The 27134-nt window shown below is 45.1% G+C and overlaps 1 protein-coding gene across 1 annotated transcript in view; it reads right to left on the reverse strand.

Moving 5' to 3' along the window:
* Positions 1-7216: 7216 nt before the first annotated feature.
* ZNF423 (zinc finger protein 423) overlaps positions 7217-27134 on the reverse strand; it is a gene marked incomplete at its 5' end in the record, with an annotated part of 233847 nt that continues 213929 nt past the window's right edge. Inside the window, one exon of the mRNA XM_082489199.1 lies at positions 7217-7720. Coding sequence (XP_082345325.1) covers positions 7691-7720 — 30 coding nt within the window. The 3' untranslated portion in view covers positions 7217-7690. The remainder of the gene's footprint in view (positions 7721-27134) is intronic.

Genomic DNA, 27134 nt, shown 5'->3' on the forward strand with positions numbered 1-27134 from the left:
GGAGAGCCTCCCTGGCACTGCGTTGCACTCGCCCTGTGCTTGCACCCACACGCCCCCTCAGCTTCAAGCATGAAACCAGAGTGAAAGATGGGATTTTATTTAAACACGATTGCTCTTGGCACCCTCACAGAAATTATCAGGCCAGTTAGGGAGAGAGAGGCAAAACTAATAAGCTCACGCACTGCATCCACTGGCCGTGCCGCAGTCGGGTGTTGCCCACCTTCTCCTTTCACTCTATCCACCTCTTTTTCCATTGTCTGTACACCAGACCTCATTTTGTTTTCAGTTGAGGCCTCATCTTCCAGTTTTGAGTGGATTAGCACTGAGGAGATACACTGTAATATAACGAATTGCATATTTATTAGGAATTGTGCAACACTTGATCAAGCCTTAAGCTACGAGAGCCCTCATGAAGTAAAATGTTTCTGGGTCCTACTTTGGGTGAAATTCTGTCATTCCGCATTAGCAACCCAAATTGTTTCTGCTACGTGAGGCTAATGGAAGCTCTTGACCATTTCTTTAGCAGAGTTACAAAAGCATTAGCTGAGCTCATTTGCCCAGTTCCTTAACCCTCCCTCTATGGCAGGCATGCACTGAGATACTTTGTGAATAAACCAGAAAATGTACGGTAGAAGCTGTATCTTTTTCAAATGGCATGTATATTTTATAGCTTTCATGCATAGAAGCCAATTTCTTGAGGAACAATGCCTATAAATTGCAACTGGAAGAAGATGCACTTATTTATTGCATTGCTTTCAACCAGGAAAAAAGATGTTCTTTCTCTCTCCCTGGGTAAAGAAGAGCCCAGCACCTCAGGGACATGGCTTCGGCACACGCAGCTTGGAGGGCTCGTTTATTGTGAGGGAAGGATCATGCTACCTCTTCCAGTCACATAAAACTGAAGACATAGATAAATATTATTTTTTTTTTAAGTTCAAAGCAAGATTTGAGTTGGTACTAAAAGATTTGGGGGCTAAAGATTTTTTCAAAAAAAATCCTGTTTTAGCAGGATTTCTCACACACGGACTTGTCCCGCACTGCACCAGCTCTCTCATCCCTGCTTCCCAAGGAGGCCGTCTGTGCTGTGCAGGGCTTTAAACGTCAGCACGCCTTTGAGAACGTCAGGAGAAGCAAAATCCAGAAAACCCAGCCTCTACATCCTGACACAACTCAGTAAATACTCTGCATTGCCTCTCTAACCTGCTTGAGCAGGTTGACACCCCTGTGCTGTAAATACAGACAAAGTAGTAAAAAAACAGGTATGGGTAAAATAGTGAAAATACTTTCATGAAATTTCTTTACCTGGGGGCTTTGATGTCCCTAAAGCCCTCTGAACCAGCCTCAAAGCGTGATGTTTCTCACCAGGCAGCTTGTGAAATCCACGCAGAAACAGGGTGGCAAATCCCCCAATGGACAAGGTTGCTGCGGGGCTGAGGGGCGGCCGGGACCCCCCCGGCACCTGCCCCTGCTCACCTGTGGGGTAGCGCGGCTCTCCCAGCCATCAGAAAGCTAACACACCTCAGAAAACAAACCAACAAGTTTTGATTTAAAAAAGAAAAGCACCAGAGAGGCTGGGGAGCACATCAGCCTCCCCGCTGTGAGAGTAGGCCGAGCAAGGCCCCACAGGAAGGATGGGGGCGGCCCAGCAGCCCACGGGGAGGCCGAGGGGCCCCGCCACAGCTCGGCCCGGGGCATGGCGGGCGCCCACCTCCCCACACAGCACGGGCAGGAGTGTCTCAGCAGAGCTCAGCCGCTTCTGCGCGTAGCCACGGTCCAGCGTTCCCCCACGGCCTCCACCCAGGTGCCGGGCCAGGCCTCACAGCCAGGCCCCAGCGCTGGCCGCAGCCATTGCGGCACAAGGCCCCGCTGGCAGGCCGGGAGGCCCCCCGTCCCCCCTCCGTCCTCCCCGCTGGCGGGGGGCTGCAGGGCCGCGGGCCGGGTCAGCAGCACTGTGTGGCAGAGCGGCCACCTGCCGCGGGGACACAGATGGCCGAGGACAGCAGAAGGAAGGGGACAGCCGCAGAGAGCAGCGGGGCAGCGTGCTGCCAGCTCGGGGAGAGGCGGCCAGCAGGACAGGAGGGACAAGCAGGGCTGACAGGGCTGACGGGGGTGCAGGGCCATTCCCTGCCTGCGCTCCCAGCCCCAACGAGGGGCCGGGCCCCCACGCGAGGTGCTGCACCAGCCTAAAGCTGGGCCTGATCCTCCCTGGCACCCCCCAAACTCAGGGGAAATGCTTTGCTTTTCTCCTCAGAAAAGGACATCTCACGTGGTTAAATTGCAGTTCGTTATTAGGGCAGTGAAGACCATACTTTGTTAGCAATCTTGTCGGTGATGCAGTAATTAGCTTATCTTTCTCTTGGGGTGCTCGATGCTTCTCCTTTGGACACCTCCTGTAGACGGGCAGCCTCCCTCTGTCACCTAATCTGCTAAGCCTCAGGAAAGTAACAATAATTCACAGATAAATAGGTCAAAAGGCAAGCCCTGGCTGCCAACTGCAGGAGAGGGATCTTAAAGTTGGGAGGATGACAGTAATTTGAGGAGGACGGGTAAAACTAAGAACAATTTCACAAGAGGCAAACATGGGGAGCAAAGAAAAAAGACAAAGCGATGAAGAGCAAGGCATGCTCTTGTCAGCTCTAAAGCCCGGGGTGCAGCTCCCCCCACCCCGGTTTCTGTGATCATACATTGTTGAGCTCACTCACTTTCAGCCACGGCGGCACCTGCAGGGCATTGCTCTTGCCCTGGTTAACTACTGCCAGCTTGCGGCAGGGGTACGGTACCCCACACCTCTGCACCATGGCTAAAGCTGGTCGGCTGTTCTGAGGAGGTGGAGAGGGGATTGCGGGAACCTCACTGCTTTACGGTGTGGGCCAAAATGTGGAGACCGCTTATGCAGACTGGGAGAAAAGTCTTCACTGCCCATACCACAGAGTGATTTACACATGTTAAAAGCCAGACAAACACACCAAAACCCAGCCTGCTCTTAGACATTGGTAGGAGAAAGTAAGATATGCACTCGGGACATGGGACATGCAGATTCCCTGCAATGGAAATGGCCACCAGATGGTGGATTTTCCATTAACTCCTCTGGCGGGCAGGAGTTTTGTGGAGGGACATCCCTCTCAGCCCTCTCGCCTCTCTGATTTTTCCCTTTCATATCCCCTCTGAGCTGTTGCGCAGTGGGGTGACCTTCCCCAGCCCACCCAAAGATGCTCTAGCACAAAGTGACCAGTCACTCACTCCCTCAAATGGTCCCCTAAGTTCTTTTCTCTCCCTTTCATTTGGAGGCAATGGGCTAAGCACTTGCTTTTTCCAAAACTCTCGGGCGGCTGACCAAAGGTCGTGACCACTTGCTGAAGAACAGACAAGTATCTACAGAATCACTGAATAAAAAAATATGTAAAGCTGACTATGTAGACAATATATCACCTGTAGGTACCAGTTGCTACTTCTTGACTAAATATTCCACGCTTTTTTGGATGTGTGGACTGCTACAAACACAAGTCCTTTGTTAATCCATTGTTAATATGGATTTATATTTCAGTATTTGCCTAAACTTGAAGATATCAAATTGTCTATATAATGATTCTTTACACATTTAAAACATTTTTCATGGTTTCCAACACTGTACTGGCCCTAATGCCACTCAGATCATAAAGCGACTTTTGCCTAAAGCCCATCCTCAGCAAGAATTTCGGTGATTCTGGTTTTCACTTACCTGTGAGTCATCCACGTTGCCCATGCCTTGAGCAGCCTGTGCCAGCCCATGTCTGCAACGCCACCGCACAGGAGCTGCGAGTACACCGACAGGCAGGGAAACATTACGGGGATTACAGAAAGGCTCTCCGTCCCATTTTCACCGTGTTGTGGCTGTTGAAATACAGATGCCTTTGGAGCCAACATTTCTGACTGTTCTCCAATGCCTTCTCTAGCACTTCTTGGCCACTAAGAAAAAGGGGGTGAAAGCACAAACACGCACCAGAAGCTGTGATATTATCTTTCTCCACCTGCAGTTAGGCTCTGTTTTCCCTAGGAGCTTTTAACAGATACAGGAACTATATACTACGCTGGCGAAGCACTCCCTGGTGTGATTGCAGCTATACCAGCAAAGCTGTGTTTTGTACCGGCGCAGGGCTGCTCTGCCCCTGCTCCCAAGTGGGACAAGTGGCAGAGACACCACCAGCCACACGGGAGCCACCAGAGAGAAGCCCCTGTCACACTGCAGAGCTCTGCCACCCGGCGCCCTGCCTGGCGCAGCCCTGCCAGGGGAGGCTCAGGCCTTGCAAAAGGGGTCAGCCATCAGCGCTGCACCCTGGCATAGTCTAAGGACCAACTCTGGGAGCTGCAGGTGTCCAGCGCATCGCAGGTGCAGCTCCGTGGCAGAAGCAGAAGAGAGGACGGCTCTCCCTCTGCTTCCATGCAGTAGCTTTCACCCCCTCACCCAAACTGGATTTCTTTGTCCCTAAGAAAGCAGCCACCAAGACAGCACCATCCCTCGCCACGGTATGTGCTACGATTCTAACAATGACTTGTTGCATCAAAAAATCCACAAAGCAACCCAGCAGATTCATGGCAAGTGTCCCTGCACTTTTGTACATAGTGGCTTAGAAAAGAAAATTATGAAAAGCAGTGTTTGTCCATTAGTGTTCAAATATTACCCAAGTACCGTAAGATACCAGACCACCTGCAGAAGAGGACCACAGCTCAATTTTTCCCCAGCCCTGAGGGCACAGTCCAGCCCCTCTCTCCGGCCTGACTTGTGCTGCTCAGGAATGCAGCTCATATACCAGAAGGGATGAAGATGGAGCAGGACTACAGCCCTCGCTCCCATGCTTCGGGGTCCCCTACTTTTTAAAGGCAGGATGGAAAACCAAACTATTGCTTTCCTCCACCCCTGCCCACAGTCTGGTCAGGGTTCCAGGCAGATGCAACGTGCAGCCTATACACCAGCCTGCTTGGCGCTGCCAGGCTGAGCGTGGACCCCAGCACCCGGGCCACAGGCCCACCTTTCCAGTGCAGGTGGGGAAAATTATGCAGCTCCAAATAGGAGCCCCATGTGGGGAGTTCCCCATCTCAGCACAGTGAATGTACACCTAGTTTTAACTAGTCAGCAGGGACATGCTGAGACAAAAGCATGTGCTTCAGTACAGCACTACTAAAGCAGCTCTCAGAGTTGCATAGAAACATCACTTCACTCTTGGGATTCCCTTTTCCTGAAGATAGAAACCTGTATCTTCCTTCTCATTTCCGAAGGCCTGTCCAGAAGTGATCAAGCTTCATTCCAAACCCAGGGTCGGCAAAGAGCCTTCCTTTTCAGCACATCTGTTGTGAGAACCTGCTGCCTTGCTTTTAGCAGGGAGAAGATGGCACAGGAGCTGTTAGCAGAGTAGCTGATGTACGTTCCCAGCGAGCTTTCCTTGCAAGGGCATGTCTATGAGGCTGTACTGCGAGACACTTCCCCATTTCCCACCTTAAAACGCTGCTTATGACTGAGGAGTACGCATACATTATAAATGAAAATAATGAATTGGTGATTTCATTAGTTAATTTTTCAGCCCATAAACATGTGCCATGGCTTATGGAGGAATAATCAAGTAGAAAGCTAACGCTTTTTCTAGAAACGGATCATTTTAGTACAATGATTTTGTTGCATAAACAGTGAGCTAAGAATTAGCTAGATAAAACCAGAACTGCCCTCTTTGGAATTAAGAAAAGTCATTCCTAGTTCTGTTATATTAGGGTTCATAAATTTATCACAAATCAAAATTTTGAGCCTAAAGTCTTTCTGACTGTCCATGCAATGCTATTTCAGCAGTATAACTGGCAGAATAAGAAATATATCTATCATCTGCCCCAAATGGGACACTACTTCATTTTTTTGAGAAAGTTGAAACTTTTCTCAAGCTAGAACTTGCATCTGCTCTATTGCCTCCTGCTGTAGGATGACCCTACCTTGGTTATGCCCAGTAGCCTTCCCTTACACGTGGTATGTCCAGCTGTCTTGGAGGAGCTACGTATGTGTGCCACACAACTGTCAGCATCAGCAGGAATCTAAACGTTGAAAATGTCATATGCAGTGTCAACAAACTGTGCCCTTGCGCTTGTTAATAAACTGGCTATGTAAACTAATTTGGGCATTGACTACACGTCCTTGAAAACATTTTTTCTACAAAATATCACTTACATACTCCAAGCCCAGACACAGTACAATGACAACCAGTTATGCTCTAGTTCAGTGTAGCGATTTTGAAAGGCTCTGACTGTGCATGTTCCTATACCACAGTCTTGCAAAGTCTCGTACATCATGGGAATGGGTAACCACATCATTTCAGCTGTCATAACTGCTAAACATCTTTCATGATGATTATGATTCATTCAAGCAGGAGATACCATGAGAACTGCATCTCACTAACTTTCCAAAGGTGTCCATGGTCCTTAAAACGACTGTTACTCTGACTGGAGAGATAACTTACCTCATTACCATATGATATGTTTAAAAAGAAAAAAAGCGCGCCTGCTAATTAGCTCTGTTAGGCTGCATGATGGCAGTTTCAGGTGTCAGAAGTATGGCAGTTACATAGAGCTACAATACCTGTGGGCCTAGAAGTCCACGTGCTTGAAATATACAGTCTCCTACCAGGGTCCCCAAGGCCTGATCCAGTATTTGCGCATTTGTATACAATCCAGAAAGCTTTTTTAAATTTTTTTTGAAACAAAGAAGCATAGAGATGGGGTCAAGGCAGCTATGGACCAAGTCCCCTCCATTCTTGTTGACTTGAGTAAAAGCTAAGAGTATTTAAAGAGTTAAGAGCTAAGAGTAGTTAAGCTAACAACTCCTTTTCGCACCCAGATTCATAGAAGATGTTCTTACCTCACCTCAACCTACCATGGGAACCTGGGAGGCGCATCCAGGAGCAAGCACAGTGCCAGATGCAGGAATGCGGCTTTCACTTTCTCCCAATCTTCCTTCCTCCTGAGGTGAGAATGCTCTCCGCTGTCGAGTGAGCCATCGCTTTGTGATTTACACACATCAGCCAGCAGTGGTGATGCAGCATGTACTGACAGACAGATGACCGCTGACGCTAAGCTCATGTATTCCCTTTATTGAACTGTACTAGTTATTGCAATCAGATTAAGTCACATTTATAAAGCAGACCATCCAGTTGCACTGAAACCGATTATATTCATTACATAGTTTTAATCACTGTCCGGTGAACTGGCAAATCCAATCAAAGCATTAGTCTTTAATTAAAAAATTAAAAAGAAATATTCAGACAATAGCCAAGCAATCACATCACAATGCACAGTTATCTAAAATTGCAATTAAAAAGCAGTTAAAAAAGAAAAAAATCACACCTAATCTTTAACTATCAATATAATACAAGAAGCAACAAAGGGCAACAGCATCAAAGCAGATTTATCTAACACTATAAATTCAGTCAGAAGCAGAAGCTCTAAAGTACACTAGCTGAAGCAGGACAATAAAAAATACTGAGCATGGAATACTTTTAATCTCTTCCATTAATATTCATTTCCAGCTGCTTATAATAGCAGCGCCTCATGGCCAAATCATTAGAGTTTTACATCTGGGTTGCAAATGACACTTTGATTGGATGTAATGTTCAAATGGTCCTCCCCACTGTGCCACCGTCAAGTCTTCTGCAGAGAGGTGTCCTGTAGTGCCAGTGGCTCACTGTGCGTGCTGGCTCAATGTGTGGTTCTGGAAAGACGAAAAAAGGAGACATGCATGAGGGGCAGAATAATAGAAAGCATGCCCATACCCTCCTACTCAGTACCATTTATGCAGAGCTCGACATAAAAGCTTCTCAATTATTACAAAACAAAATGCAATAAAGAAAAAGTACTCATAAGTAACAGCTGCCAATATGACACATTTGCTTTGTTCTGACAGATCTGTTAATGCTGGCATGAACTTAGAAAAAAAAAAACTGATACGAGCCAAGTACAGCCATGAGGGTTTCTTTTTTTTTTTTTTTTTTTCCTTTCAATACATATAAAGAAAGTGGTAACACTTCACGGGCAAAAACTGCCTTTAGGGATTCCCTTAACTATAACAATTAAAAAAAAAATAATCTGAATGGCGGGGGGAACCCTTGCCATATTTTACTCTTTTATTCTCATAGCACCGGGTGCAAGTACTGGCAGCAAGAGACACCAGATTGTGACACGCACTTCTCAGTCCAAGAAATACTTCAGCAATAACAGCTGAACCGCCAGTTCAGGCACCAGGGTAATATACCCAGCAGAAAAAAGGCTGGACATGTAACCCAGAAGTTAAATCTCTTTAAAGAACAGACTTTGCTCTACATATTTCTTTCAGCAGTTTAGAGTCCTTTTTGTTCCCTTTTTTCCTTTTAGTAGATTTGTAATAGCCTCATGTCATCACAGTATCTCACATAAGAGGATGCTGACCTGCCTTGCCATTTTGTGCAGGAGCCAATAAATCGTGAAGCCAATCTCAGAAGCGTATTTTTAGAGCAGTACCAATTCACCTACATTTTGTGTGCTGACTGAAACCCAGTCCTACATATAAGCTCAGCTTCATTTGCGTGATTATTCAACTATTTGAGCAACTAGAGATGTGCTTCATGGTGAGCTTTTCTCGAGCTGGGTCCCCAACATCCCCAAATATAAAAATTCTTTTGCATTATTTCAAGCCAAGGCAATTTTACTAGTCTCCATCTGCTTAATAACAGAGCCAGGCAAGTCCACCAGCTTGAAGAATAAGTTTTTAAACACAAAATGAATTTTGAATCTATTTATTTATTTACAATGATGAAGCTTCAAAATAGAGTAAGATATTTTAACTTTTCATAAATCATCTGGTCCTTCTACACTATCCGCAGCTACATCTTGATCAGGAAAATGCATGATTCCCCGCTTTATCCAGAGATGACATCTCCCTGATGAAAACCATCTGTGGAAAGAGCTAATGGGCAGCCCGTGATGCGCGGGGCCAGGCGACGGTGACCCCACTTGCAGGCAGGAGGGTTTCAGGACTGTGCACTCCCAAAAAGTGACCACCAGGTGTCAGAAGTGCTGCTGAGTTCCTAAAGCATGGTAAAAGCTCTCTGCGATGTTGTGGTGGGTGGGCAGCGAGGAACCTCCGCACAGTAACGGTCAGGCTTTAACGGGCCAGAAGGTTACAGAGGCGGCAGAAGCATCGAAGCTGCCGCAGACCTGGAAGGAGCCCTTGTGAAATTAAATACAGTCGACTGATGAAATCACAAAATAACTGGTCCTTGTTTAGTGTAACGCTAGCCCTCTGAGCACACCCCAGCCTGTGATGCTAAACATTTCAAAATCAAAAAACAGAAGTACTGTGCAAAGACCTGGAAAGCTTATCAGGGGATAAAGCATTATACTCAAATAACGTCAAGTGAATTGACAGCTGAAATTACTTTGCTTTTAGACAATTTAACGTCACCAAACATAAAATCCAATGTTTTTTTACTTTGCTATACATGGACATTTTCCTGGCCTTAGTAAGGAATGACTTTGGCAGTGCTGGATGTTATTCTCAAGTCAAATAATGACTTTATGGAAGAGGGTGGATGGAGCCCTACAAATACAGTGGCGGCACTGACAATGAGCTTGTCCACTAAGTCTACCTAGGAAAGCATGAAAATGGGAAAGAATACACAGGCCACTCTGCTCAGACACGCTCCTCGGCATCTTAACAATGGCCATTTCTCGTGCACTTCATTACAGTTCTATTTTTAGGTCATCGTGAATATCAATAAAAAAAGCAAAAGGTTTACCGTCTTCAAATCGAACTAAGGGGCTATTCGTGGTAGACAAATCCATACTTATTTAGGCAGTGTCATTTAAAAGATAATGCACAATCAGCACTAGATGCATGACGCACGGTCTACAGTCAGGGAACATGATTTCAAACTTGTGTGGCTGCTGCATTGATTACACCAGGCAGGTCAATAAAGGAATGGTATGTGGCTCTAAATCTGATAATGAAGCTTTCATTGCAAGCCCTCCCTCCTCAAAACATAGGTTAATAATATGTTCTGAACACTCCTAAGACAACGAATGTACACTCCTAATACAACGAATATACTGGGTTCGTGAGCAGAGTTTACACAAAGAAACAAGCAGATTCTACTCAAATCCTGCAGCCGTTCAGAGCTGAGCCAGGTAGGAGCTGAGCAGCTAGCCATGCCATAGGGCTATCAGGTAAAAAAACCAAACCAGACATTTTTCATATGCAAATCTTGATTTTGTCTTAATATCTTGGGAACGTACCATTTATTCCCTTTGCGTGCATTACCGGCAATCAATATGCTGACTAGTGCCCGGACCAAGCAGTTAATAAATAGAGCCACATTTTATACAGGACCTCACAAACAAATCTGTAACACCCAGGGACACAAGAGCCTGCATGCACCGGATCCTCCCCCTGCGCAAGAGAGAGCAGATCCTGCACAGGCCGTGTGCACCACTGCGTATGCCCTGCACGCCCAAGTGCTGGTGAGCACCAGCCCACCAGGTTCCTGCTTGTGCAAATACTCCATAACCACCGCTGGTGTGTATTCAGAAGACCCACGAAAGCCTGTCCCTATCCTCTGCAACCAGTATAGGTTTCTCACCTATTAAAACGTATTTCAGACCGCACAAACATGCTTTCCAAAAAAAGTCTGGCAACCTGTCTCGTATTACTAGCAACTGTCGTGTCTTGTCTTGCTTCTACTCCCTCTGCCGCATCCATGTGCAGCTTATTGGAATTGCACTTTGCACATGTCAGAAAGCGGCCGAGACTTTCAGTGCTTATGTCTCTCACATGTGTTTTGCATATTTGACCCATGCTTTACCAAATAACTTTATTAGGCACCTCTGTGTGTGCCCACAAAGAAAATTCCCCTGGCTGACCAGACTTCCAGAGCAATTGAAAAATAAGTAAATCCCGGCACTGAGAATGCCCTGTGCCTTAGCAGAAACAGCTTTCTCCCCGATGCTACGCTGGGCTGTTCCAGGCGGCTGAATGAAACTGTAAAGGCCAGAAGGGAGTGACCGTTTTGAAACGTGTGATACTACAGGAATGCTTCTACCCGAGTAGCCTAAGGAAATGTCACCCACCTTTCCAGCAGGAGGGTGGGCTGGCAGGAAAGAGCTTGGGCGTGATTTTTCAACTCTAGATGTTATAGTTTAAAAAAAAATAAAATCTTAATGGTGATTTTCAAAGGAAAATGGAGCAGCCACAGAAACGAAGCCTCTCCAGGCATGCTTGTGCGTGTGTTTGCACATGCCTACCTGCTCACAAGGCCATCCATACACACAGGCATGTGGGGGCCGGCAGGAGGCAGGACACAATTTGGAAGCTGAACAGTAAAAATGGCTCTTCACAGCTCCTGTTAGGCCCCCTGGTTTACGCATGGCTCACAGCTGATACCCCACTGAATACATCATTCTGAGACATTATTGCAGCTGGAAAACTCTACAGCAGCATTAAGTCACCTGTCAAGATCAAGTAAGTCACAGCTTATTTATAGGACAAGGTTGGAAAATTTCTTCTTTTCTTAATAATCATGCAAAACGGATAGCAAATCCGTTAGCCACGTCAGTGGGAAAAATGCAACTACCCTGAGCCTCGGGGCTGTCGCAGTGTTTAAGTGGAATTTTCTACTGGCTGCACAATCCCCAAATGAACCATGTGCGGAAGTGTCTGTGACCAAGGAACTGGGCGGCGGGTTTTGCAGGAAATAAAAAGATTTCAAAGAATGGTTGATTATTGTCCGTGTAGATACTGATTGCTCTCCAGATCTTCCCTGGGGACACCCCCTGCCTGCCCTCTGGATGTGGATCAAGCCATTTGTGCAGGACATCTACAATGAATATTTCTCTGTTTTTCTACATGCATTATTATGAAAACACTGGCATGACAATCTCCATTTTCAGAGCACTGTGTCAAGAAGGAAAGCATCAGGCTTGAAAGATGATCACTTACAGCAGTTCAAAGAACTCTTACAAGCTACATAAAGATCGAGAGAAAAAACACACACAAAAAGGCAGCACATGATGGAGCAGAGCTCCAAGCCAGGCAGTCAAGCTGGGAGTCTCCCACACTGCAACAGCATTCACTGCCAACAAGTCACAGGTGTACTACACAGGAGCAGGTGAAAAAAATAAAATGCAACTGCGAGGGGTGTGATAATGGTTTGGGGCCATAATACATCCAGTCTATAGTGCCATTGTGCATCTGTTATGTATTTAGATATTTTGTACCAGCCGTTTAGAGGTACACTGTCTATGTGCGTGAGCATATACACCTAAAAAACCATATGCTATACAGAGGTTAAGAAATGGCACAACAAGGCTGGTGATGCCCACCACCCTCAAGTCAAATCCAAAAGCTTTCTGCAGTGTTACACAGAGATTGGGACTCTGATGAAAGGTTATAAAGGCTCTCTCTCCCCTTCCAATTCCCATTAAAATGAACAGAAACCATTTCTCAAACCGTTTCAGTTGGAATTATGGAAATAATAGATTTATGCAACAAACAGCCAACGTGAAACTCAACTGGTGATTAGCCATGGGTGGCCCACGCACACGAGCACGCTGGGTGTTTGGGAGCGGACGCACACCGTGCTTACTGCCCGCACATCGCTTCTGCAGAGCCGGCTGCTCAGCCCATGCCCCCCTGGCTGCCCCACAGCTCGGTGCCTGGGGGACACCGGGCTGCACTGGCACTGCAAAACTGCCCGGACTGAAAATACCAACCCTAGACTGGAAACACCAATCCTGGGGGTGACGCATGAACACGGCTGCCTGATCCTGTGACACGGAAGGTAATTCCTATTAGTCCCTATGTTTTTCCCAACGTGCACAGGGTCCACCAGAGCCAGGGGAGAGCGCAGGTCGTTCCTCTGCCTGCCTCTCCCCGCTTCCCCTCCAGGCACTATCCGGCTCCAAGCCCAGGGACCAGGGTCCTGGCTGGGGACTCCTTGGGGCTGTGCCCCCTCCTGCCCATTCTCTCTCCTTTGCCCCTGACAGAGCAGGGCTGAGGGGAACAGGAGAAGCTATCCCTCCATTGACTGTCGACACACAGAGCTTGCCAGCCGAAAACTAAACCTCAGATTCAGGCCTTGACTTGAAGCAAAGGTTCAATCTCACATTTGAACATATATACAAAAGAAGACAAAACAAACCTTCTGAATTGCTACAAACAGAAGTTACAGTGTCTAAATATTTACGAAGTACCATCTGCAGCATTCTTTTTTCAAACAATATTTTGCATCCTTTGAATTCCAACTGGTCCAAAAATCCTTCAACCATTATTCCTCGTTATATATCCATAAGCACACACACTTATGTGCACAGGTACTATTTCCGTCTAACAGCAATCCATAAAGATGAAAATCTTTATGCCTTGACTTTATAAAGGGATTACTTTAGGCAGAGGACACAAGACGACCCTTGCTTTCGCCATTGGAGATTACGCTCTCTACAGAAAGCTGTGAGCCTTAAATTGGTGCTGCTCTAATCCTAAACTGGAGAGGCATTCAAGGGATGCCGTGACCCAGAAGAGCAAGAGCAAAAAACCCAAATTAAAAAAAAAAAAAAAAAAAAAAGCAGCAGCACACTGAGGGGAGGCGGGGGAAGGAGAGAGAAAGGGAGAAAAGGAAAGCAAGCTCGCTTTACAGGATCAACCTATTTATTTTTATTTTTAATTTCTGGTTGCATCTTTCCCTTTGCTATCAGACTCTAAAGAAAAATCACCTTTGCACCCCCTTGCAGTTTGTATGTGCTTATTTTTAGAACTGTTTGACAATTATCCAAGGGTCTAAGACTAACAGATGGCCTGTCTTAAAGCCTCATATGTTCACTAGTTTGCACTTCTGACAAACAGTAAATGTACTCAAGAGTGTGCCATAAACAGGGCTGAATGAGTACTCAGAACACAATTTAGTTAATACACTTCATTAAAACTGATAGTGGTAACCAATGTTTCCTGAAAAACCAGGTGTTAATTCCCCTTCCAGTTGTTTCAGGTAACTCCTACCCAGTGACATTTATGTTTAGATCCTAGTTTTTCAGGAAATACCGTGTTGCTTCTTTCCTTCCCCCCGGTATTTCACCCACTACACAAAACGCTTGTAACAAGTGAACTCCAAGTTATCATGGTACTCAATAAAAAAAGGAATTGTCAGGCAAGACAGGTTCACATGTCCCTTCTTTATTTGAAGAATCCCTTGAAATGGAGGTAGAGGCAAACGAAAGGTGGCACATCCTTTGTGAAAGGAAACGGCTGCCTGTGTTACTGCTTCCTTCATCTCTGAGCATCTGATAACTTGCCGTGCGTCAGTCAGTCCCCGTGTCAGCACACTTTGAGATGGCACTTCAACAAATGCAGTTAGGAAGCTGTCCTTTACAAGTTATTGAACCAAGAAAAAAAAAGTAAAAATCACTTGGAGTGCCTAAGAAAATATGCCTGGAGGATGGGTGTCAGCTGAAAAGCGAAGTTGCCTGTTTCCAATGAAAATATCTGCATCTGAGTTACTCTGACGCTTGCACATACTCGATTACTCCAGGGCCAAATGCACCTTGCACTGGTACTAGGACGCAGACATACTCGCCTGTCCCTGCACACACACACACTCCCCCCCCAGGGTTTCCGTACCCGCCGGGGAGGCTGAGCAGTCCCCCCCATGCCACCCCCAGACCCTTGCTCAGCTCCTCTGGCGATCAGGACCTGGCTCTTCATCTGGAGTCGATGGGAAGATTCAGAACTCCTAAAATATTGACAGGGGAAAAAGCTGCTCCGCATGCGACCGACTAAATGCTGTCTGCTTTTTTTTAAATAAATCTTTCTCCATGGCTGGTGTGTTTCTATACCGAAATGCAGCGGCCCAGGCGCTGCTCTGTAAAATGCCGGCAGCCCCAGGAGCAGCCCCCACCCCGCTGCCTGCCTTTGTTCTGCGCCCCGGGGCTGAGCGCTCGGCTGCGCTGCTGCGGGGTCCCAACAATATACTTGCTCAGTTTCATCTCTATACTTACGCCGCTTCTGTTAATTTTAATGTATTCTTGAATTTTGATAGGTGTGTCTGTGTTATTCCGCGTTTGAAAAATTACCTTTTTCTACAAATATCTTTCTTAGAGTTATTTTTCCCAGTGCCAGCCTTTTCTCACACCAGCTAAGTATTTTTTAGATGATTTATGGATGTAATTTCTCTTCTAATTTGGGTTGTTTAGTCCTAATCAGACTTTGACAACTCACCTAACATGCTTTCCCATTTCCACTTGAGACTAATAATTCTGTATCATCAGTCTTCTAGACTTGCCATCTCTTTCTATTCTTCTCTAAAACCTCAGCGTAAACCGAGGTGAGCCTATTACAAGTGAACTCCAAACGTGAGCCTAAGCCTGGCATAGCCTCTCATATTCGATTAAATGCCTCACCGAAAAGTCTATACGCTTCTTCCAAAAACACTGGGTAAAATGCTGAAGCACAAAAGCAAACTGAAGCCTTTGGGAAAATCTCCTTGCCACGGCACTTTGGAAGTAAAAACCACAGGAGAATACATTATTAAGAGATAACCGGAGTCTTCTGTTACAGAAACTAGCCGTAAACACACCATGATTCACTGAGGCACCCAATGAAACCAGGGAGCTAATAATACCTGTCCCGAGGGACTGCACGCTCCTGAGAATTTCACTCAGAAATGCAAATTTATCAGCGTCCTTGTGACTTGTAGTCTACAGCATGCCATGTGCAAGATCAAAATAAGCTGAGGGAAGAACCTTACAATTCCTAAATGTAAAGGGAGAGGGACAAATTTACTTACTGTTGTCAGAAGTGCATAAAACCAGAATATTTTTAGAATTCTTCCACTCCTCCCTTAGCCTGACCATTTATTTCTCCCTGACTGGATCCCAGGGCCGTTGCTGATCCCAAGAGCAGAAAGTGGCTTGCAGGATCCCAGCACGCCGCTCTGCCGGCAACACGTGGTGCCTTAACCTCGGCTCGGTCAGCCCGCGGTTTTCTGGGGAGCTGGTCCTGCAGGCACCCCGGTGCTTGGGGCCACAGCCACCCCTGTGCCTCCATGGACGTGGTCACCCACCCGGCGTGCACCCTGACTTCGCAGGAACCCTCCAAAGGTTCCAGTCTGTTTTCAAATCTAAGCCACGTACTAATCGGAGAAAGCATCTACTGCCCACAGGTACACTCCTTTGCCTGTGCTACACTGAAGACTTCAATGTATGACCCAGTGCTGACCTGTTTTTATCTACTTATGGGTCCTACTCAGGGAAGCAATGTGTTTCAAAAACATTTGCAAGAGGAAAACCATTTTCCAGGAATCCTTCTTAGGTATTCCTCTCAAAAGCATGATTTGTTGATTTATTTGAAGCCTATCTGAAGCCTATCTTGTTAATCCCTCCTTGATCTAAGGTAAATCACATTGCAGAAGGCAGTTGATTGTTCATTTCTGTGAGGGCTGGCGTCATCATTATGGGACCCTTTGTGACTCTTCTATAAACATGAAATAATTTCCTGATTTTGCTTTTATTGTAGGACCAGGACAGCATTCTCTCACACTCTTTTTCTCAAAAAATACGTAGAGCAAAAGGGAAACACACTTTACATAGTACCGCTCGCAGTCACCAGTCAAAATGCATAGACAAAAGCTTCGTTGAATGACCGTTTCCATGGGAATATAACCCAACAATAGCCAGGAAATTCAAACTTGAACCTAAAACTGGCTCCTTAAGTTGCCCTGCTGTTCTTCAGTATGGCAAGGGTCACTGAACACCATCTGATTTTTTGTAGCTTGTTTTTTTCTGCACCAGTTAGGTATTCCTGGTGTTAAGGTGCAGCTATAAGACAGTCTCAGCCTTAACTGTGAATTTTAATGCAAATGTTAACAGGGCACACCTCGCACTCTTCACTTTGTCAACAACCTCCATTGAAAGATAAGAGCTGCAGCTGAACCAAGTTCCTCGGACCAAATAAGCAAGCGCAGAGAGCCCGACCACGCGAGCCCTGCCTATCCGCGGCGAGGCCACAGCACATCACAGTCCTTCTATCAGTAGTTCTTTTAAAAAGCAGCAACTAAAGTAAAAATCCCTCTAATGGAATCCTGATCTGACAAATTGCATTGCCTTGTGTTATGGATACATTTTTCTTAGAGGCAGATAAATATTCCCGTCACGTGGCGCCCACATACTGCTCAGACTGACAAAATGGCTGGTCAGTGACCTGTTGCCTTGGACGTAATGGCTGTTATTGCTGGTTTCTAATTTCAAAAGAGGCATAAAAATCCTCCAGCGCAAGTCTCTCTGCTATAAAATAGCAAGGCCACAGTTTATAGAAGTACTTTACATGCCTCCCCATTAGTGTACATGCCACCAGCAGAGCAGAAATCTGCAGACAGGATTGTGCTCAGCCCACTGCCCGCTGCCTTGAGGAATTAACCCCAGAGGAGCTAGCAGCGTGATTTGTTCCCGTAAGTAAAAGAGGGGCCAAAATATCACCAACACGAGCCATCTCCTCCAAGGCATCACAAGACAAAATAGCGAGGCAACATCGCTGTGGTATGCGTGTGAAACAACTGTAACTGTTAAAAAATGGGATTTTCCAGCCAGTGCTACTCCATTACAAGTGTGTCACTGGTCTCAGGAAAATCTGCCTTCTGAACAGCAAGACGCTACATTTTAAACAATTGTGATTTCATGCAAAGACTAAGAGCGCGTGTCGGCCCCAAAGGAGGACGAATTTTTCAGAAGTAAATATGTTCTAACCCTCCTCTCTACTCCTTTTGGAGACACAGTAATGTAATGCACTGAAGACAGATACGCTCTACACAGTCAAACCTCAATGCCCATGGCAATTTATTCAGGTTTAACTGTGCAACAGAAACAAATGAGGAGGCTCGGTGGTCAGGCAGGACTCTCCCCCAGGGCTGGCGCAGCGTGGGCGGCGCTTTGGCGGTTTCTGCATGGTGCAAAGCCGGAGCAATTTGGTTCTGCAGACGTGCCCTGCACAGGGGCGACCTGGGGGTGTCTGTACCTCCTGCCCAGGACGTGGCACAGAAGACACACGAGATGCTCTGCAGAGAATCAGCTCAAGCGCGGCTGAGTTGATGAGCTCAGGACTGCTGCTGCCAAATCTGGGCTGGCTCACGCGGAGCTGGGGTGATGGAGCCTCGCCGAACCCAAGCTGACCTTACACAAAGCTGTGGGCTCGCTCTACGCTGATCCCATCAGCCTATACAGTCTTATCTCTATCAGCTAGATTTTTCCAACAAAGCCCCATCACCGCATTAAGGATGCACAGTTTAGTATATTGCAAGTTATTCTATTAACGTGAAAAGTGAAGAAAGAGGAGAGCATTAGCGATCCGTCCATTAGCATTTACTGCACAAGTCGGGTCACTGCACACGCGCACCCAGCCCGTGCATCAAACAGTCCCGTCCCATTTTTGTTTAACATAAGCAGAAACCACAGAAAAGGCACAATCTGGAAACAAGCTGTATTCTAAATTATTTTACCTTTCTTCCTTTCCCCTCTGGCTAAAGGGAGCTATAACGCTACTCTCAAAATATGATGTTAAAGCAGAATATTAATTACACAAACATTATTATATGATTGAATATACTTCTCTGAAAACAACTTCAGAAAGAGCGACCAGCAAGGCTGCTCCAGGGCTGCTTTCAAGTCCCTGAAAATACCACCGACATTCCCGACATGAGCATGGAGGTGCAGGCAATGGCAGCCCTATACACAAGCCCAGCTGCAGAAAGGCTAGTTACCGACTGACTTTCTAACTATTCTTTCTCCTTTCGTCCTTATCAGGCCCCATGTTTTCCTGACTGCTCATCACACTAGCTCCATGTCTCCGACCTCGCAGAGCAATGAGGACGGGTAAGGCAGTGAAGAGTTAGCAGGAGTCTCTCTCGTGCGCTTTAAAATCACGCTGGGAAAACCGGCGCTTGGGATCAGGGTGCAGGGCAGGGCTCCTGTCCTGGGTTTGCTCCGGCAGGCAGGGCTGGAACCGCTGCTCCCGCTGCCTTTCACTGGCTGAGGAGATAAACTCTAGGATTATACCCTAAATCTCTTACTCAGCAAATCAGAGGTATACCCAAGGCCTTTTAAATTTCTTCATGAAACTATTTTTCAAATTCCTTCTAACAGAAAAAGTGATGGGGGCTCCACCAGCACCACAGTAGTAGGCAACAGCAGCACAGTATCACTCCAGGATTTCCTGTCTGGAATTTTGGCTTCACGTCTGAAATACAGCGCACACACAACATTTGTACGACTGAGGAAACACAAGACGCTTGCCATACATTTATTATCTTCCTGGGGAAATGATATAGAGGACAAAAGAGACTACATTTACTCCCTCCCCAGCTGCTTTTACAATCTAATAATTTATTTCTCCTGGACATAAATTTCGGATTTAAACGAAATCCCCGAAACCTAAAGATGCCACGTGGTAGAGGCTAGGGCAGTATTTCTTTCTATTTTGGAGATGGAGTGCTTAATGCATTGCTCTGTTAACCAACAGCCTTAAATTGGGGGGGGGGGGGGGGGGGGAGACAAGCAATTAGAATCTGGCAGACCCTAGATGCAAATACAGGCGACTGTGATTACTACCTTCATACACAGAGTTAAAAATATCTGGTTATTGAAAATTATTTTCTCAGTCCATAGGGGTTTATCTAGGTTTAGGCTGAGATGTTTATTTTTTCTGCAGCAGCCGTACCGGAGGATTCTTTTACAACATTTTCCTTACACAGTAGCTATATATCATTTACATTTCTGAAAACTGAGGTGCTTTCTATGATGTAAGAAAACTCTGCAATTAGAAACAACCATATCCTATTTCAGAAAAATAAAACAAATAAAATACATCTCCAAACCCTTCTAGTCAGCAGCTAAGAAAGCAGTGCTTTCAAGGCAAATGTAAAAATCCAGACTATAAATTCATGTTAACTGTTACAAATATATCCATCTGTTCACAGACTAACTAGTGACTGAAACTGATGAATCCACTGAAATGTAATTTTCGAGCCCACTAGCGTCTGTTCTCTTCTAGTAATAAGGTAAATGCTTTTCAATAACTGTGCTGCTTTTGAATGCCAATTTCCATTTAAGTAGGTTCGGTTCTCTCTCTCTCTCTCAAAAAAAAAAAAAAAAAAAAAAAAAATTAAAATAGCAAATGCCTTTTCTTTCCAAAGGTCAAACTGAGCTCTTAAAGAACAAGCAACATTTCAGCAAGGCAGAGAGGACAAAACTCCAATCAGATAAATGGGCTGTGTAATGACTGAGAACCACGGCTGCCTCAGGTTTTCTGAATGGGCTGTAGGATAAAATTTGGCACAAACAGTCTGATGTTGGAGCTTATATCTCTTTTACTGCAGACAAGAAATTCACTAAAATATATAAATAATGAATGTGGCTGGGGATCTCTGCTGGTACTACTGCTGGTTCTGCAAGATGCAGGAGCAGAAGCATACACTGCTCCATGTTTTTGTTATTAGTGAATCCTTGTTCTCCAACAATAAACACAGAATATTTTATCTGAAATGGCTTCTGCAGCACATACAATATAAGTTTCAGCTCTCTAAAAGGGCCAGCAAATTGCAGAAAGATAAGTTACAAAGACGTACCTAATTTGCTGTGATGAATTGTGTGCATGCTTCAGTGATCAAAACTGCAGCTGAGACCTATTATATTTAATGATCTAGACATTTCTTGTGAAAACACTCAGGCATATACTGTTATGTCTGGACAAGCATCCCCGTTTTGCTCTAGCAGCGAGCAAATGAAGAGATGGAACTTTTAAAAGGATGCTGTACACCACCTTCAATGAGCTCTTTAAAACAGGCTGATCAAGCTGCACTATTTTCCTTAAATAATGCTTATGCTCTGCCCTTTCCAGTGCAGCATCCCTCTTCCTTTGAAAACTAAAGTCAGTTCCTTTGGATGCTAGCGACACTTACAGGAGGAAAGGGAGCTAATCCATGCTCAGATCCCAAACTACGTTCCACAGCAACTACTACAGCAGAAGAAAATCAAAGGGGCTGTATTAGAGATCTCTTCCCACCAGCATAGAAAAATTGTGACAAGGCTTTTTGGAGAAAAAACAAAACAAAACTGGTTTTTTGCCTACGTATTACAAAAATCTTCTCGTGCTAGATTAAAGACTGTGTCCTGCTTAGACAGGCATGTACTACCAAGCCCAGTAGGGCCAAGCAGTGGTGCCTGGATCTGCTGTCCCTGAGGACACTGTCCCCGCACCGCCAGCGGTGCCGATGGCCCCGCTCACAGATCTACAGCTTACGGCCCCTTTGCTTCGTGGCTCTACGCAGAGCAGCAGGAACTGGGGCTTCTTACCGCCTTCCTATGGGGACAGGAATTTCACCTTGTGAACATATGAAGCACTTCCGAATGAAAGGTCTGAGGTTCCAGGACTTTACGTCTGGCTCCTTCAGAATTTTCCTGCGTGGATCTGGGTATGTTGTTTGACCTCTGCCTTTCCAAATTTGTAAAACAGGAAAAACAACCTCAGAAGAAGTGCTGGTAAACTTAATGCGTTCATGGTTATAAAAGAGACAGAGATCTGCAGAGAGAAGCCACACAGAATATTCTTGCTACCACACGTTCAAGAGCTCATTTTCTCCCTCCTTGGTCAGTCTGAACCTCTCTTTATCATTCATTGTTCAACAAAACGGAGCAAAACACAGACGTGTGCATTTCACTCCAGAAATAAGGATTTCAAAGCGCTATTTCATTCATCTGAGGAGCTGCTAAATACTAACACAGTGGTAATTTGTGATAGTGTGGTAAAGAATGAAGAAAAGGTATTTGTTAATTGTTGACATAACAAAATTAATTTTCCATCCCTAAACTTTTTCTCATCTCTCCTGTGAGCTCTGATGCAATGTTACTGACTGGCACTGCTGAAATGCCAACTTGCATTTCTCATCCTTAATTTCTCTCTAAATGTCATTAGTAATTGTTATTGCCAGACCAGAGAGTGCAATCTGGTCTTTCGGAAAGAAAATCCATTTCTCATTTCTTCTCCTGTGCCTCCTCCTTTTGGTCAAGGATGGATGTTTAACACAGCCCGTGTGCTCTGTTTCCACGAAGATGGGAATGCATTAATATAGCTGGAAGTAAAACATTCCCGCTTTATTTACTTACGTATAGTATGCCTGAATTGTTATGAATACCAAATCGGATATTCATAAAGGTCTTTAAAGCACATCTTTCAAGAACCCTAGCAAGTCTTAATTGAATAAAGCTAACAAGTAGGGGAAGGAAACACCCTTTAATTTGTGCATACAGACTCCTCTCTGGATGCTTCCACAAATTACTTGTTTTGGTGGGCAACAATGTTGTCAAATATAAAAGCATATTATAGGATTTTCTCTCTGTCACATGGAAAACAAACCTCTTCAGTGAAATATGTAAACTTGTCTTGCTTTGGTCTGGATTAACCTATCACCCTCATTTACCCATGCAAGTGAAAACGGTTTCCACCACTAAGAGGAGAGGTGAGCTTAGAGATCTTTGTGCAAAGGAAACCTGCAAGTGTAAAAAGTTGGCTCCTTTCACATCTTTATATATTGCACCAGCGATTTGTAAAGTTACGTGCAGCTCCTACAAAATTTGGTCTCCAGTACTTAGAGGCAAGTAGGACCTTGGCACTTCAAGTCAATTTTAGGAGGGACTCCGTGTGTCATGACAGACCTTTAACTGGGCTCCCCATAATCCACACATCTTACATTTGCACGTCTGCATTACGTTTTGTAACGTATATAAAGCAATTAGTTCAAAGCTAGGCTGCATTTCCGTATCCATTAACTAAAGGCATCTTATCGCAGAGTAGACATTTGGACATTTCCAGCCAGGAATTGTGCTTTCAATAAACACAATTGATGCATATACATTGTCTCTTGGCGGCTTACGCTCCTGCCCATCTGTTGGGATGGCATGGTGCCTACGCAAAAGTTGGTTGGACCCTTGCCCTAGGGCATAGATGACAGGCAACGACGGGTTTAGCTGGGCAGCCTGAGCACCGGATCCAAGTGCCATCTCTGCTGTAGGAAGCCCCTTCTGTGTGCCAGCGCTGCCACATTGGAACGACATGCTTCCTTACACTTGATCACACATGTTGACACTTGGGTGCGCTTAAGTGCATTAATGACTGAAACGATGCCTTTCACCTGGCTCCCCCCCCTCCCCCCCCGACTCCCCGCTCTGCATCACTGCTGGGCTTTCTGCACATGTTAACGTGAAGTTGCGTACACTTTGTTAGCCTGGACCAGCCACAGAACAGCATTAACGGTGTAAGAAATGAAGGAGGGGTTTTTGTTATGGGACATGCTACTCCCAAGCTTCATCTCAGGTGAGTCTTTGCAGACTTGAGAGATCTTTCTCCGTCTCATTGAAGAGACCTCAGGGATGATAAAGATGAAGCAATACATTGATCAGAATCATCTTTCCAAATGAAAAAATGCTACACCTTGTCACAACCTCAAACACGGGGCAATCCAAGATTTCTGCACCATCCTCTGTTTCAGCAAAATTGGCCACACAAAGAGGCCATGCTGTCTGGGTTACATGGCTGTTCCAACAGCATCCCCAGCCCCAGACACAGGAAACGCCACCTCAGCAACAGCCCTGCATCGCCCACGTGATGGCTTTTCTTAGCTTTGGTCCTTATGAAAGCCTGTTCCTAACCCCAAATCTTTAAACAGCTGTATATTCATCCTCCCCTGAATTTAAACATGCGTCTTGAAAACCAGAGACCTAATAGGTAAAACTCTTCCCTGCTGTGACTACAGATCAGAGATAAAACTTGTGGTTTTGCAGTCCATAAAGAATGTTCAGGCAGACAGACTCAACGTGATGGGTATGTGCCTACAGCACTTTTAATTTTTAATTATTGTTAGTTATAATTATCTGACTGCGTCTGAATGAAACCCAGCAATATGGCTGGAATAGATTTTGGTATTCCTGTAATTTATTAGCTTTGTAACTACTAATAATTAAAATTTAACAATACTCCAAGCACCATAGCACCATTTTTTAAGAAACTCTAGCCAAATTTGCTAGGCTAACTGACTAGGTCGTTTTAGGGATTTTAAAGGAGGAGTAAGGTTAAAAAAAGGGGGGCGGATGTGAAGATAGAAAACAGACTCTTAAGAGCCTATCAACAACCAAAATGCAAAGATATAAATTCTGTATAAAAGAACAAATGGATTTTACTTGCAGAAAAATAACTCGCTGTGTGATTTTGTGGGTGCTTCATATGAAACATAGAAAGAGCTTGTGGTTTGTTTCCAGCAAGAACCTCCTGGTGTTTAACATCTAAGTCACAGATAAGTTCTGAAATACAGCAAAAGTTATGTACTGCCTTGAGATACAGCCGCATTTCAGGTCCCATTTTTCCTGTCATCCACACACTCCCCCAGGGAAAAGGAGTTTGTGCAACTTCATCAGAATACCATAGATTTACTTTTCTCTCACTGACTGTGTGGACACTGGAGCCCAGAAGCACTGAGATATTTCAGAGTGCTGCAAGCACATAGGGCTGTTTGGAAGAAAAATTTTACTCCTATTTAAGTAAGCTTTCTTGTACCCCAAGGAAGCAGGCAAAGCCCATTTTTCAAGTAGGAGCTAGAGACGTTAACCACTAAAAGATTTTGAATAGCTGGGTACAGACCAGAAATTGCTTAAGTCTTTTTTTCAGTACTCTGACCATTGGTGGTAAACTGAGCCCTTGGATACAGCCCCAGGACTCCCCTTGGTGCCGGTGGGTCACACACAAGCCAAGAGACTCCCATTCTCCCCACGTGCTTCAAGGGGACACTGTGGTACCCAGATGGCCCCAAGGACCACTGGCATGAGCAGCTGGAGATGCTGGTCCTCATTGCCTCACTCCCAGGGAAGCCACCACAGGTACAGAGCAGCATCTTAATGTCCCCTATCAGGCCACATCAGATGACGTGGTGGCTCGCTGCAGCGCCCCGCTATCCAGGGCAGGATGCGGCCCTCTACAGGAGACACATCTAACATCGAGCTGACATTAAAAGCAGACTTAAAAAAAGGAAAACCTGCTTAGGGGCTTGATCTGCTGTAATCAGCGGAAAGAATCCCAAGGACTTTGATGTGGACCAAATCAAGCCCCTGGAGGATGTTCATGGTAAATCATTATTAATATAATGAGTGCAATTTCTGTGCAGCAGCTCATGCCTGTTTATGGATATATGAAAATCGCCAGCTTTTCACATAGAATGAAATGAGGAGGGAGACAGACCACAGTGTTAGCCAATGAGCCACAGTAGCCACTCTCCTTTCGATATGTGTACGTTTAAAGAAACTGGGCACTTAAAATGACAGCAAATTCCTCTGGTGAAGCTCCCTCAATTTAGTGGTTTGACATATCTCCAAATCTGAACAGGAAAGAAAGCCCTTTATTCATAGCGGGCAATAAAACACCTGAACACCTGTGCTAGGAAAGACCTGGCAGGTACCCTTCTCCCTTGGTACCTGGATTATTTGCGCATTGTTTATTATATCCCTTGCCTTAGTTTGCATCAATTGTAATCATTTAGGAGGAAACGGTATGATTAACAGTACACAAGCAAACAGCAGGAATTAATCCTTTAAATACAAATACTTCATTGGTTATGCGATGGCTCCTTGGAAAAAGCACTGTGGCAAAAGAGTACCTATGAAAATCCTCCTTAAGTTTCCTCTGAAAATCACTGCTCAGTCACAATTTGCTTAATGTAATTTCTTGATGCAAGCAATTGAGGAGGTGTATTTCCCAGCTGTGAATAACACCGCAAATATAAATCTCAGCACCCATTATGTGTCATAATTTCTGACCCATCTTTGGTGTTGGTATGACTCCCTGCTAGGTTTTAAATAGTAACGACCGAAATTTCAGCTGTCAAAGACCTAGCTCATCTCTCATATCTGGATGCCCTGTGTGCCGCTGTGGCTCTGGCTGCCTGTGAGAAGTGGGCATGCTGGCGGTGGCCGGCAGCTCCTGACACGGGTCCTAGAGATAGGGCTCTGTTGGAAAGGGTTCCTTCTGCCCCACGCATAAGGAACCCCCCAAACCTCCATCTCTACGCTTGTTTCAGTAAGCATGTTTCAGCAGGGGGAATGAAATGCCATAGCCTTGGTGTAATATACATTAGCTATAATTTTTTTTTTTTTTTTCCAGGAGATTTTCACCATAGTCATAGCTGTCAATCTTACAAACTGAGGATGTGAAAAACGCGGAGCTGCCAGCATTTCCTCTTCTGCCCTAAGGGTATGTGGGGTTATCACACATACTGTTTCCTTTGTGTTTCGTACTTAACCTTACCGTGTTTTCTTTCCTTATTTCCAATGAGATAATGTAAGCAGTTAAATAACATTGTTTTCTTTTCTTCTGGCAATATCAAGGTAACCTCACTGACTCATCGCTCCAGATTCACACCAGAATTTCCATTGTTTATAAAATGAGCTCGGTTCCTCGGAGCTTTCTTAAGCCTTGGTTTTATGGCTCCATCAGATGGCGTAAACATCAGAGCATAAACCTATATTAAAATATAACTACTAGTTCAGAAGTGAAGAGAGGGGTTTGATTGCTTCCAAAGCATTAAGCTGCTGAAACAATATTTGCACCAAGTCCTAAAAATACTTTTACAGTAGAAACGTTTCTCATCACACGGCACACACATGCCCTTCTGGGCTTACTTGGTGTTTGCCCTAACTCTTGAAAGAAATGTTCACATATCCACGGGGCTAATTCATGCCGCTCCATGATGTCTCTAAAAGTTACCTTTTCCCTGCGCTGCCTGTCATTTTCCCCACCCTCCTTGGTTTTCTCGCTTTTCTGTAAGCACCCCACTCTGAATTTCTTCTTGAAATAGTTGAATGCTCGATTTTTTAAAAAGTATTTTCAGTGGTTTCACTTAAAAATACAAACTAGTAAAAGAAAGCGTAGGTTCAGATTTTGACACCGGTTATTTTACATCAGTGGGAAAGCAAGATCAGAACTGAAAAGTCAAATTCATCAAGCAAAACCCCGTGATGGATGGTGATTTGCCCACATAAGAACAACAGTGCAGTTAAGAGACTGAAAGGTTTATGCA

This window comes from Vanellus vanellus (assembly GCF_965231255.1).
Source record: "Vanellus vanellus genome assembly, chromosome: 12".
NCBI classification, from domain to species: domain Eukaryota; kingdom Metazoa; phylum Chordata; class Aves; order Charadriiformes; family Charadriidae; genus Vanellus; species Vanellus vanellus.